Genomic DNA, 13,618 nt, shown 5'->3' on the forward strand with positions numbered 1-13,618 from the left:
CCTGTCTAGACTATCGCTGACGCTAAGGCACATGTAGTAATGTGAAAAGTCGAAGTTTTAATCGCATTGAGGTACACACGTAATGCATAAAATAAGAGGCATGTAAGAAAAATTCTACAAAGAAGACAACAAATGTTTAATACGACCAAGGATTCGTTGTTCTCTCCAAAACATAGAATTTATCGACCAAAAAACTTTCTTGAACATGACATCTATCTTAGGTGAACTTCGATGGAGCTAACTTAACTCATTGTTGTCGCCTCCCTGTCAGAAGCTCTCAAAAACTATTCAAGAGAATTGAAAATAGATTTTTGTTGAAGAAAACTGAAAATGAATTTTCAAAGCTGAACTGCACAAATTTATTTTGTTGTCTTGTTATCAATTTTACAGGATCATAACTTTTCTGCTCTTACTTTCGGTATACGTTTAGGAATGTATTTTGAGAAAAAATATTTTTTTCTGTTCAGAAATGCTCTGAAAAATTCATGAAGAAACCTTCACTATGACAAAACAAATGTTGCAGGGGCACTTTTTCTTTTCAAAAGAGAATTGAGTTAAAAGAATTGGGATTGAGAGACTACGTGGAGCCTATATGGATCCAACGTGACTAACTTTTTATGTTATGGAGTCCAAGTTAGATTCCATCCATATAAGGGCAAATTTATCAAGTATCCTAACGGAGAGGGCAAATTTGATCCCAAACTTTGACAGAGAGGGCAAATTTGATCCTAAACTTTGACGAATGACAAATTTAAACTATAAGCCATACTTGGAGAAAAAATTTAATCTTAAACTTTAACGGAGGATAAATTTAAATTATAAATCATACTTGAAGGATAAATTTGACCCTTTTTCCATAATTAAATCTTCCTAGTAACTCTTTTAGAACTTTTTGGGTAGGAAAACACGCATTTTGCTCATCACTGCTCCTAAACTTGTAACAAACAAACAAGAATTGAAACCTTTCTCTCTCGTCTTCATCTGCAGATCAGTCACCAAACTCAATCAACAATGGGAGTTTCGGATCGACCCGGGTTTGCTCCGAATTCATCCATTGCTCCAAAACCAGCTAACAAGATCAGATGGGGTGAGCTAGAAGAAGATGATGCAGAGGATCTTGATTTCCTTCTTCCACCAAAGCAAATAATTGGACCTGATGAACATGGTATTAAAAAGATCATAGAGTATAAATTCAATGACGATGGAAATAAAGTTAAGATCACTACAACCACCCGTGTCCGAAAGCTCGCTAAGGCCCGTTTAAGCAAACGGGCTATTGAACGTCGGGCCTGGCCCAAATTTGGTGATGCTGTACATGAGGATGTTGGAAGTAGACTCACTATGGTTTCTACTGAAGAGATATTGCTTGAAAGACCAAGAGCCCCAGGTCACACTCTTTTCTTATATAGTGGATATTTGGTTTGGTATATAATTAAAGATATGATTTTTATGCTCCACATAAAAATCCCATCTTTAGACTGTTTTTGTTTTATCGACTATTTGGTTTGTTGCATCTCTTGTTCTTCACTTAGCATATTATTTTATTGTAGTTATTGTTCCTTTTCATACTGCTTGTCATTCTTTATATAGTATTTTGTTATGGCCTCTTCATTTTTCGTAATTCTCTTCGAATTGCTTTTCTTGAGCCGAGGGTCTATTTGAAACAGCCTCTCTCTCTTGGTATCCAAGTAGGGTAAGGTCTGTGTACACTCTACCCTCCTCATACCCCACTTTGTGGGATTTTACTGGGTATGTTGTTGTTTGATTATTTGGTTTGTTGTATTAAATAACACGCATTACATAATTCCTAAATAGTACCGAATAGAGTGTATTAGAATAGGAATAGTACTGATATTGTTAATGCCATGATTTACTATGTATAAGAATAGTACTGAATATGGTGAATAACTAATACAGGTAGTAATTATACATAGGTTGGATTTATATATTTCTCATTTTTGGTTGTGCTCTGGATAGTTTGATTTGGTATATAATTAAAGATATGGTTTTTATGCTCCATATAAATACTGTTATTGCATAAGTTAAATTAAGATCCAAACGTTTTTTCTTTACTTGTTGGAGTTTATCCATGGATACATTAGATGAGCTAAGAGTATTGAGTTTCTGTAGTTAAACATAGCTTAATATAAATTTAAAGCCTGAATTTTTTAAGTTGTGAATTCTAATATTTTGTTAATTAAAATTTTGAGATATAGAATTCCATTTTGTCATTTAAAGACAATTTGTACTCCATTTTTACCCATTAGAACAAGGAAAAGCCTGACTTCTCAATATTTTGATATGCTTAATCATTTAAAATATTGCAATACAATATGCTAATTAAATGTCATTCCTTGCTCTTGCTATTTTTCATTTTCGCATTGTTTTGATTTGCTTTTCCGTATCTGACTCTTTTCCCTTGTTTTCTTTTGAGCCGAGAGTCTTTCGGAAACAACCTCCCTACCTTCCAAGGTGGGGGTAAGGTCTGCGTACACTTTACCCTCCCCAGACCCTACATTGTGGGATTCAACTGGGTATGTTGCTGTTGTTGTTGTTGTTGCTAATTAAATATCATAAGTATAGTCAGTCATTTTGTACATTTAAAACGCCAACCTGATTTTTGATCGTCATAATTATATAGACTATCTTAGTTAAGAGGTTAAATCAGATTTTTTCTGAGGAGGTCAAGGATTCGGTGTTGAATCGTTTATGGTATTGTATTCTGTTATTTAAATCCTTTTTAAAATTTGAAGAATTGTATCGGTAACAGGCTTATATTAGCTCAGCCTAGAGAACTAGTCTGAACTAAGTTTGAAGTGTTTGCTCTTCTATTTATGTTATGAGCTTCTCTGTTTAGCCGTAGTAATTGTTAGAGCTCTCCACGTAGTTGTTGCCATATCCTTTTTGTAGACTAGTCAACCTTGACATATATGAAAGTTCTGAACTGATTGTATGCAGATCTGTATATGTGTTAACTAGCTTGTGATTACGCTTCTGTCATACGATCTTTTATGTTAACCAGCTTGTGGTTGCACTTCTATGATACAGTCTTTTATATGCATGGTATAGGCATTAAGAACATCAGTTATTTTCTAAATGCTGAAGCACATGGCTGAACCATTGCTTTGCTCTCGTCGTTTATCCAGTTAAGTTTTTGTATGTGTATAATTTGAATCTTTTTTCTGTACTGTGTGGAGCTCATGTTTACCACTTTCTCAAATGGATGAAATTCTTTCTTTTATTGTTTGTTGTGACATGGCAATTTGTGCTGTCAAATGTAGATATTGGGTAAGGTAATTTTCACAACTTAAATTGGTTGTTTTGCTCTTCTTTCGGAAGACAAGTGTGGTTGATGTATCTAGTATTTTCCGATGGAAATTGTCATTACAATTATTTTCTTTTGATTACTCAAACTTTTCATTATGAAACACCAAGTCGGTGTCAAAAGCATGTTCAAGCTGTGTAATGAACTAACGTGAGTTATCTAGAGCCTAGAGGTAATTAGTAATTTTCCAACTCTTTATGCAACACTTATTTTCCCTTTGCGCCAGACAGACAAGTATCTCCTAGGTCATTTCTTTGCTCCGCTTAAGCTCGATACACATCATTATGTCCGATAAAAGGAATGAGGGAAGCAGAATAGAGAAATATTGAAAAGGAAACATACTACTCCCTCCGTCCCAATTTAAGTGTCTTAGTTTGACTAGGCTCAAAGTTTAAGAAACGGAGGGAGACTTTTGAATCTTGTAGTCTTAAATTAAAGATGTGTGTAGTCCTTTAAGTCTTAAACTTTTCATGTAGAATGTTGGAATTGGAAAACTTACTAAGCCCCCGTTTGGCCATAAAAATTATTCGCTTTATTTCGGAACTTTTTTTTCACTTTTTTCCGGAATCAGCGTTTGGCCATGAAAATTCCGAATACAACTTGAAGTTGTATTCCGGAATACCAAAAACTCAAAAAACTTGTTTTTCAAAAAAATTTCACTTTTTTCACTTGTTTACAACTACATTTCACCAAAAACTACAATTTCAAAAACTATGGCCAAACACAACTCCAACTCCAAAATTCCAAAAAAAAGTGAATTTTTTTTTTGGTATCTATGGACAAACGGGGCCTAAATATAGAAAGAGACCCTTTTTGGGACAAATCAAAAAGGAAAGTAAGACACTTAAATTGAGAAGGATGGAGCAATAAAAGGATCTTATATTGTTTCTTACATCATTCTCATTATTTTAAAACAATATAGTGTTCATTTCATTCCCTCAACAACAACATATCCAGTGTGATCCCACAAGTGGGGTCTGGGTAGGGTGGGTGTACCCAGACCTCAGCCCTACCTGATTTCTTTCATTCCTTAAGCGCCAAAAAAGACATAGTGGTAATGTTTCCTATACCTTCCTTCAATGGATGATCCTTTGTATCTCAAGCTCATGGATGCTTCCTCTTTGTTTTAAGGCAAGTCTCACTTCCTCCTAACTTTGCCCAACTCCCATGAAATATCATTATCGTTCTACAATGTTCATACACACCCGAAGATATATGTTCGAATTCATTAGCGCTATTCTCTAAACTTAATTATATGGATTGAGAAACACTTGACACCTCCATTTATACGACCCAAGATACAAACAACAACAGAATATTAAATAACAATAACTGACATCAAATTAAAGATATAATTTATTTAAAAGTAATCGTCTGAATAGTCAACAGAGAAGTAATTAGAACCCTAGATGAATGTCTCAGACAATTCAACATATGAGCTCGATAGCCTCCGAAGAACAACCAAATTAAACCCAAGATACAAAGAAATAGGAAGATTACCCTTAAGAATCCAATTTGAAAACAGGCAATCGTACGGAAACCAGAACCAAGAGGTCTAATTCCCTCCCAAAGGAGTGTTCTAATCTCTAAATATGTCAAAAGCTAATGAAAATGAGCCTAAAGTCTTATTTCATGTCCCTTTTTAAAAGTCCAGTCACTGGCTCGCACACGTGTGCAAAACTTAGATAATATTCAGATAATATTTCTGCCAACTGGGCAAAATTGTGTGCTTTTGCGTGCAATTTTGTGCTCTTAGGGAATTGATCTTTATCCTTTTGTGTCCTTCTTCAATCTTTTCTTGCTTCATTTTCTCTCCACATCTTCCATGGTGTCACAAGTATGGATATCCATCTTTGCTTCTGTCACCAACTTGATCTTCAGAATCCCCTACTCTCCAAACTTGGTACTCTTTATATGAATCATCAAAGTGATTCTCCAAACACCTTTTAATCAATTTTTGAAGATCATGCAGCACACTAGTGTGCATTTATTGGATTTGGGACCGATCAATGATCCGCTAGACAATTTGAGATCATCCACAATGAGTCTCGCTTTTCCGGGCTATCCAGGATCGTATCATCCATCGAGTTAAATAATTGACTATTCCACATGCTAAAACACTACCCAACCCTCAAGATTTGTTCACCTTGTCCAACTATTTCATCTAATACTCTGAATTACCAGCAATCTACATTCTCCATTTTCATATAGCGAATATGTAGCAACATCAGGGCATCATATTTTTTTTACTAGACCTTTTCCAAGTCATTATGAATCAGTCCTTTTCCAAGTCATTAATGCCCCTCACATTCCTAGAAACTAGTCTAAACATCATAATTATATAAAATTATCTTGTTCTATTTCTAGTCATTAATATTTATTTTTTGAAACTGGTAAAGTTGTATTCCTCAGCATTAAGGGTATGTTGGCCACCTACAAAAAGTGAGTAACCAAAAGAAATGAAAAAAACTTACAGAAAACCTGGTAAATCTACAATCTGATCTGTTTCCTCTATACGAAGTTGTTTACACCAGAAAATTAAAGATACAATACAATTCCATTTAACTTTCTGAATAGAATTGGAGCTATCTTCAAAACATCTCCCATTATTTCTCTCCACACAGTCCACCATATGCAGGCTGGTATTATCCTCCACCACCTTTTCTGACTTTTGCTCCCTCCCCTTCTAATCCAGCAACTGAACAGATCTGAAGTGTGCTCTGGCATGATCCATTTTGTATTAGAATGTTTGAGAAAGATTTCCCAAAGATGGGCGGTGAACTCACAATGATGAAACAGATGTTTGTTGGTTTCCCCTGTTTTGTTGCAGAGAAAACATCTGGGTACTAACTGCATCCCTTTCTTTTGTAAAACTTCTTGAGTAAGACAGCCTCTCTTTACCCCTAATCATGTGAAACATTATACCTTGGTAGGTACCAAGGTTTTCCAGATGGAATTCCATTGATATTGTGGCCTTCCAGCTCCCACCTTGCATCTCTATCTTGTATGCACTGTTGACTGTGAAATATCCTTGCTATGCTTCCATATAATCTTGTCAGGTTCTGTTGTGATGCCGCTGGCGCCTCCTAGTTTTCCAAGTAATGATGTCACCCTCTCCACTTCCCAATCATTTAGCAGCCTTCTAAAAGAAAGGTCCCACCCCTGGGGTGTCCAACATTCGCACACTCTTCCATTAGAGGAGTTTGGTCAATCCATCCTTCTTTCCAGAATTTAATCTTGACCCCATTACCCACCTTAAGTTTCAGATTTGCTTCCATCAATGGCCACAAAGCCCTGATAGTTATTAAAATATTTCTTGACCCAGAGCTTTAGTTTCGAGGCAAGAGCGCAACACATGATGTGTAGTTCGGGTGCATGTCACGAGTTTGAATCCTAGCGCAGACAAAACTTAGTATTTCAGCGGAGAAGGGTTGTGGGGGGGGGGGGGGGGGGGGGCTTCCACCGAGTTTTGAAACATGCGTCGTTTTATGTATATATATAAATATACTTGATAACCGAGAAATCTTTGAGAGCTAACGAGGCAAATTTCAAAACTCTGTGGATGATGACCCCATCGCTCTACTCTTCTCTACTTAAATATCAGGCTTTTGTGTGTGGCAGGATTGAACTTGCGCTGTGCACCTCACACATCACAAGGTGCACTCTCGCCGCTAGACCAAAGCCCTAGGGGCTACTCACTTGCCATTAATATGGAATAGAAACTAATGGTCTTGTGGTAGTCTGTTCAGTTAGGGGTTATGTGCAGGTGAATGAGGTTATATGTTACAATATGAAGCACAAGAGAGTTTTAAGCATTAAAGCTCCATCCTCCGGCATCCTGAGACAATAACACTTATGAAAAGCTTTTTGAAGTTGTTAATCTTTCAACCGTGACTTCACTATGTTGATGGACCTTCATTTCTCCTGATAGAGAAAATGTTGAGAGTACTGCTCTTGTTAGTTTATGTACAAGCTAAATCAGCTGAACTAACCAATCATTGGTTTCTCTGCGCAAACAAAGGCTCACTATGTGTTTCCCTTCTATTATGGACTGGAAAAAATTAGAAGATAAAAGACTGAATTATTAGAGTTAATTTAGGGGTACCGCACGTGTGTTTTGCATAAGTATGCTTTTGTGTTGTCTTGTGAATTGAGTATTGCTCTTTAACGAAAGACAGAATGTGCTAACTACTATAAATTCTTGTGCTGCCTACAGGTTCTAAAGCTGATGAATCCAAGGCAGCAGGAGACTCAATGGCTCAGCTTGTTAAAGGAGGTGCTGTTTTAATGGTGTGCAGAACTTGTGGCAAGAAGGGCGATCACTGGACATCTAAGTGCCCCTTTAAGGATCTTGCTCAACCAGCTGAAATTTTTGTTGACAAACCCCCTGTGGCAGATGCAAATATGCCCGGTGGGGCTGTGAAGGGAGCTTATGTTCCACCAAGCATGCGAGCAGGTGCAGAGAGACCTGCTGGAACAGAAATGAGACGTAGGAATGAAGAGAACTCGGTTCGTGTCACTAATCTCTCTGAAGACACTCGAGAACCTGATCTGCTTGAGCTTTTCAGGCCTTTTGGCCCAGTAAGTCGGGTCTATGTAGCTATAGACCAGAAGACTGGTGACAGCAGAGGTTTTGGATTTGTTAATTTTGTAAACAAGGAGGATGCTCAGAGGGCCATCAACAAGCTTAATGGGTATGGATATGACAATCTAATTCTTCGGGTGGAGTGGGCTACTCCCAGAGCAAACTAGAACATATTTTCTTAATAAAACTCTAGATACAACAACAATAATCCAATGTAATCCCACAAGTGGGGTCTGGGGAGGATGGGTGTATGCAGACCTTACCCCTACCTTTGTGAGATAGAGAGGAGGCTGTTTCCGATCTTAATAAAACTCTGGATATTTGAAGATTTTGATTGGCAGTTTCTTTATAAGTGTCATGTAGGAATTTTTTTCTCCCCTAATAAACCTTGAGATGAGAGATTTTTTCGGCTTTGAATTTTTGTTGTGTAAGGTGCTCAAAACTCTATTACATTGTAGTCTATGGGATTGGAATTCACAAGACAATAAAATGGAATTAGTGAATCAGTTATTCTTTCTTCCTGTAATTTGCTGCCGCTTCACATGAATTCATGTTTTTTATTATGCCTTCAAGAGCTACGAAGATTTGAACGTTTACCATAGTTTAAAGAGTGGAATTATTTTCCTTGGGAAATGCTTGTTCATGTGTTAATACCAAGAGACGGAGTTTCTCATGTGCATTCTATTGCAAAATCACAAATGTTGGAATGTTTCTTGCTGCTTTTCAGCATGTATATGATAGTTGATTCTCATTTTCTTCTTTATTTCAGGCTTCAAAAAGCCTTGCTGAAAATGTCCAAGCATCCCGTGTCGAAAATTCCCAACAAAGTGTTACTATCTTTCTTTACCAACTTTTCTATTATACAGTTCAATCCGCCCACATCAAATATGGGTCTAAGGGGGTTGGATTACCTTTTTTATCAACTAAGATAATATGGGTCTAAGGGGTTGTTGATGAGTAGCTTGGGGAAAACCTGCATTCTACTAGAAACGAAGAGACGAATTAACTCTTTGGAACTGACATTTCCAATCTTAGAACTATTTTCTTGAATAGAATCAACGTGATGAACTCGACTTCCGTTCTATGACTCATCTTTCTCTTTAAAGTTAAACCAATTTTGTTTTCAAGTTATCCTTGCATAGGGTGAATGGGGAAGGGGAAAGCAATGGTGGTTATCAAACCCTCACTAATTGATTCGAAGACTCACACTGATACTATCATACTACTAAACTAACGGGAAACTTACGTGAGTGTATCCTTCGGCCAATTAATTTAACAATATGGCCAAAGTATACACTACAGTGTATATGTTGTGTATAGGTACGTATATTATATGTATAATGTATATTATGTGTATAATGTATGTATAGTATATGCATATTTAGTATAAAGTATAAACTATCTATACACTGTTACATATTTTATAAACTAAATGGCCGAATGATATTGGGTTGTAACTTTCCCTAAACTATAAACCTTGGAAGTGAGTCGGTACTACCGCTGTATAAGAATTAGAGTATTTCATATTCCATGTTACATATCATGACCTAATAAGAAGAGATGGAACTAGTGTTCCACGCATTCAAATAATTGATCCTCATATTTAGAGGCGAATTCACAATTTGAAATTTGTGTTCCTACAATGATCTTAAATAATTTCACAATGATACCTGGATTTAAATTCAAACATAGTAAATTTCTTAATATAAAATCTGAACAGAAGCTTATGAAGTTTTTTACACCCATATGTTTTACTCCATATTTGCATGTATGCCTACTTTCTAAAAATTGAGATGAAGAAGGGGTGAGGCCATCTCCAACCTTGCACCATTTTTTACACTAAATGCTATTTTGGTGTAAAATTTGGTGTTTTGGAGCTCCAACCTTGCACCATTTCTTACACCATTTTGGTATGTGAATAGTGTTGCACCAAATTTGGTGCAACACTATTCATCTACACCATTACTATTCATTAATATTTTTTTTTAAAAAAAATTATTTAACACTTTTAATTTAACATATTATAAATTTTAATTTTTTCATTTAGGTCCCTAATATACCTAAATATTTTTTTATGTAATATCTTTATAATATTAATTTTACATCTTAATTTTGGAGTGTAATTTTTATAAATTAATTTTCGTATATATTATCTTTATATAAAATTGTAAGTTAATTTTATTATAAGTTATAATTGTATAAAAAAATATAACCATCAGAAAAATGAAAAGTGCAAATATAAAATATAATATGTTGTTAATAAATAACACATAATCGTTGAACGTGCATTCGGATTTTTGCAATCTTGTTTTGTAATTATTGCACGGCTGTCACGTTTTTGGAGAAAAGAAGTGCTACATGATATATTAACTATATGTATTATACTGCACAACATGATAATCGAGGATGAGCGTAATCTTAATGCACCAATTCAAGATTCTTGGGAAAGTCCAACTCCAACAAAAGAGAAATGGTAGTAGATGAAAATTACCGATTTGAATAATTTTTAGCTCGACACAAAAAAATTAAAAACAAAGATGCTCATTTTGCACTTCGTAATGCATTAATAGAGCATTTATGGGAGCAACATACTAATCGTGAAAGTTGAATATTTACGTAGAAATTAAAATAATTTTACCATAATGTAATATTTATTTAATTATATTTTATCAATGATTTCACTTTTATTTGAATTATCCATTAATATGTGTAACGTACAATATTTGCTTACAATTTATATTATTTAAAAATTTATGGTATAAAATAATTTTATATTAAATGATTATATAACAAAGGAATATGAATTACATGAGATGAATATGTAAAAAAGAAAAAGAAAAAGGATTTGTTTTATGAAATAAAAAAATAAAAGAAAATAATATAATATAGAAGAGAGAGAAGAATATAAAAGGAATATTTTTTTTTGGTGTAAAAAATAGTGTAATGAGTTGGAGTTCATTTCCACTATTTTGGTGTAAAAAAATGGTGCACAAGGTTGGAGATGCCCTGAGCTGAGGAGGATGGCGGGGACAGTTGCGTCGCCACATTTAAATGAGCAGTGGGCTCTCACAAGTCACGTCCCGTCGCCTTCCAACAAATACAAAAGGGGTCATTCGCACAAATGACCTTATTCGGGGGTGGTCTTTAATTTTTATCCTTCAGCACTTTAAGTGGGTGAAACTATTCTGAGATTCTGGGTTCGAACCCCATCAGAGTATAAAAAAAAAATTGCAAGGCTGAATTATATTTTTTTGCGCAGATTTCCCTTCTTTTGAGGTGGTCTTTAATTTTTGTCCCTCAAATTGGTGGTCTTTAATATTTGCCCTTCGCTTAACACCCAAAGGTCCTCGATTCGAAACTAGGCTCAGTAAAAAAGAAAAAATCACAAGGCATAAGTTGGGATTCGCAAGGCGTAACCTTAAGGCAAACTTTTACCCAAAATTAGACCTTAAGACAAACCTCTGCCTTAAGCCCTAACTTTTGCCAAAAGTTAGGCCTTAAGGCAGAGGTTTGCAAAATTCCAGCAAATTTTTTTTTTTTTTTTTTGCCTTAAGGCAGAGTTTGAAACCCAACTTATGCCATGTGAATCTCAACTTATGCCTTGCGAATTTTTTTTTTTTAATTTTTGACTGAGTGGGAATTCGAATCCGGAACCAAGGGGCTTTTAGCGAAGGATAAAAATTAAAGACCACCCCCAGCGAAGGGAAATCCTGCAAATTGCCCGCTGAATTTCGTAACAAATTAGGCCTATTAGGGCAAAAGTTAGTAGCAAATTAAGGCCTAACTTCTGTAGAATCCCGAAGTTAAAAAAAAAAATTCGTAAGGCATAAAAAAAAAAAATCGTAAGGCATAGTTTCTAATAGAAGTTATGCCTTAAGACATAACTTTGCCCCTTGTCCGGCATAACTTTTGCCTTAGGCATAACTTAGAACTACAGAAGTTATGTCTTATAAGGCCTAACTTAGGACTACATCATAGCTAAGTTAGGCCTTATAAGGCCTAACTTTCACGAAACCTTACCTTGCGATTTTTTTTATTAACTGAGCGAGGTTCGAACCCAGAACTTCAAGATATTTTTTGCCCTTTTTTTAGGCGAAGGGTAAAAATTAAAGACCAGCAATTTGGGGGGAAAAATTCAAGTTTGAAAGGAAATCCGCGAAAAAAAATGATACGAAAGCAGATTCAAATCTAGTTGAAGCAATGGCCCATTGCCTAATGGTCCCCAAAATCCATGGAATATCAAAGTGAATTTTTGTTCATCCACGATCGACCTTTGATTCCTTTTGGATATAATGTAGCACTCTCTGTGCCTAATGTATGGGCACAATGCGAGTTTCGAGAGTTAAATGGTTTAATTTTCTATTGTGAATTCAGGCATGCAATTTTTAAGTTTCTTGAAATGAAATTTACATATTTGGAAACTACGTAAAAATAACTATAAGTCATAAAAATTGATAACTCAAAATATTAAAAAGATATATGAAAAAGTTACGGTAAAAAAAAGACTTGTTTGAATCTCGAAATATGAAAGATACCACATAAATTAGGACGAGGAGAGTAATATATTTAGCATTTTCGCTAGTAAATTTCCCAAGATTACCAACAAATTTTTCTACAATACACACAGCAATTGCATGGCTGCCCTACGGTGTTCAATTACTTCAAATGCAAAAGGGAAAATGTTCAATATAATCTTAAATTTTGCGCAATTAGTCATTTATACCTTCATTAAAAGTTTGATTCGAAAATGACCTTGCTATTATCCAAAGGTGTCATATATACCCTTATTTTTCAACTCAGCTAAAGTGACTCCATTATATCTAGGCCAAACCCATCGACAGACACCTGTGGTCGTCCACTTCTTTCACTTAAACGCCTCAAGTGTCCCTTGTTCCATTTAGACACCTGAGGTAGGGCTAGACTGTGTCATTTAGACACTTTTTGTACAATCAGTCAAATATATAGAGTGAGTGTAATACACTCGCCGATGACGTGTCAAAGTGGTGAATTAAATGAAGACATGCGGCATATATACCAAAAATAATTATTAAAAAATAAAATATGAGTAGAAAAATTATTTTAAAACTATTTAGCATTTATCTATTCCATTCCTGCAAATCTTCAGACCATTCAGGAAGTTGCAAAAACATCTCTGAACAAGGTTCTAGCATCATGCCAAATGTATCCGAAGAAGAAGAGCAAAGCAAACGAAGCATGCCCAAAAGTAAATCACACTTGGAAAGGGTGGACAATTAGCTAAATGGCGTCTGAAATAAACCGATTGCAAAAGAGGGGAAATCGGCCACATTAAAATTACCTTCTGGGGAGTTCGTTTGATAGATGGGAAAGGAAATTCGCACATTGATCTCTCTCATTGATTAAATACAAAAAGCAGCAAAAAAAAAAAAAAAAAATCTAAGCCCCTCTCACCCACGCTCCTCTTCTTCTTCCTGATAAATTCCCACCCCAGCCCCTTCGACTCTTCCTCATCTCCATTGTTGAACCGAATTTGGCTAATTTGTTCTCCATCTCCTTCCTTGAATAACTTTTTCCCTAAAAATGGTGGGAGTAAATAATGAAATTGGTAAAAAATTTGCCAAAATTAGTAGATGTATACAAGAATCTTCTGTTCTTTGTTCTCTTGTTAATGGAGATTTCAAAGATTCAAGTAAAGGGGAAAAGTTGGGAGAAGGGTGAGACAAAGTTGG

At 35.4% G+C, this 13,618-nt stretch overlaps 1 protein-coding gene across 1 annotated transcript; it reads left to right on the top strand.

Moving 5' to 3' along the window:
- The first annotated feature begins 877 nt into the window (after window positions 1-877).
- Window positions 878-8,416, top strand: LOC132051577 (uncharacterized). Its single transcript, XM_059442715.1, has 2 exons — window positions 878-1,387; window positions 7,542-8,416. Exons 1-2 carry the CDS (start codon window positions 1,012-1,014, stop codon window positions 8,075-8,077), a joined length of 912 nt encoding a protein of 303 aa, XP_059298698.1. The 5' UTR covers window positions 878-1,011; the 3' UTR covers window positions 8,078-8,416.
- Window positions 8,417-13,618: the final 5,202 nt, after the last annotated feature.

Source organism: Lycium ferocissimum, chromosome 4, assembly GCF_029784015.1.
Source record: "Lycium ferocissimum isolate CSIRO_LF1 chromosome 4, AGI_CSIRO_Lferr_CH_V1, whole genome shotgun sequence".
Lineage (NCBI taxonomy): Eukaryota > Viridiplantae > Streptophyta > Magnoliopsida > Solanales > Solanaceae > Lycium > Lycium ferocissimum.

Bases quoted from the DNA above. Each gene is read 5' to 3' on its own strand.
- LOC132051577 (XM_059442715.1), top strand. From the start codon at position 1,012: ATGGGAGTTTCGGATCGACCCGGGTTTGCTCCGAATTCATCCATTGCT. The intron at 1,388-7,541 runs GTCACACTCTTT...TGCTGCCTACAG, and splicing joins TGAAAGACCAAGAGCCCCAG to GTTCTAAAGCTGATGAATCC.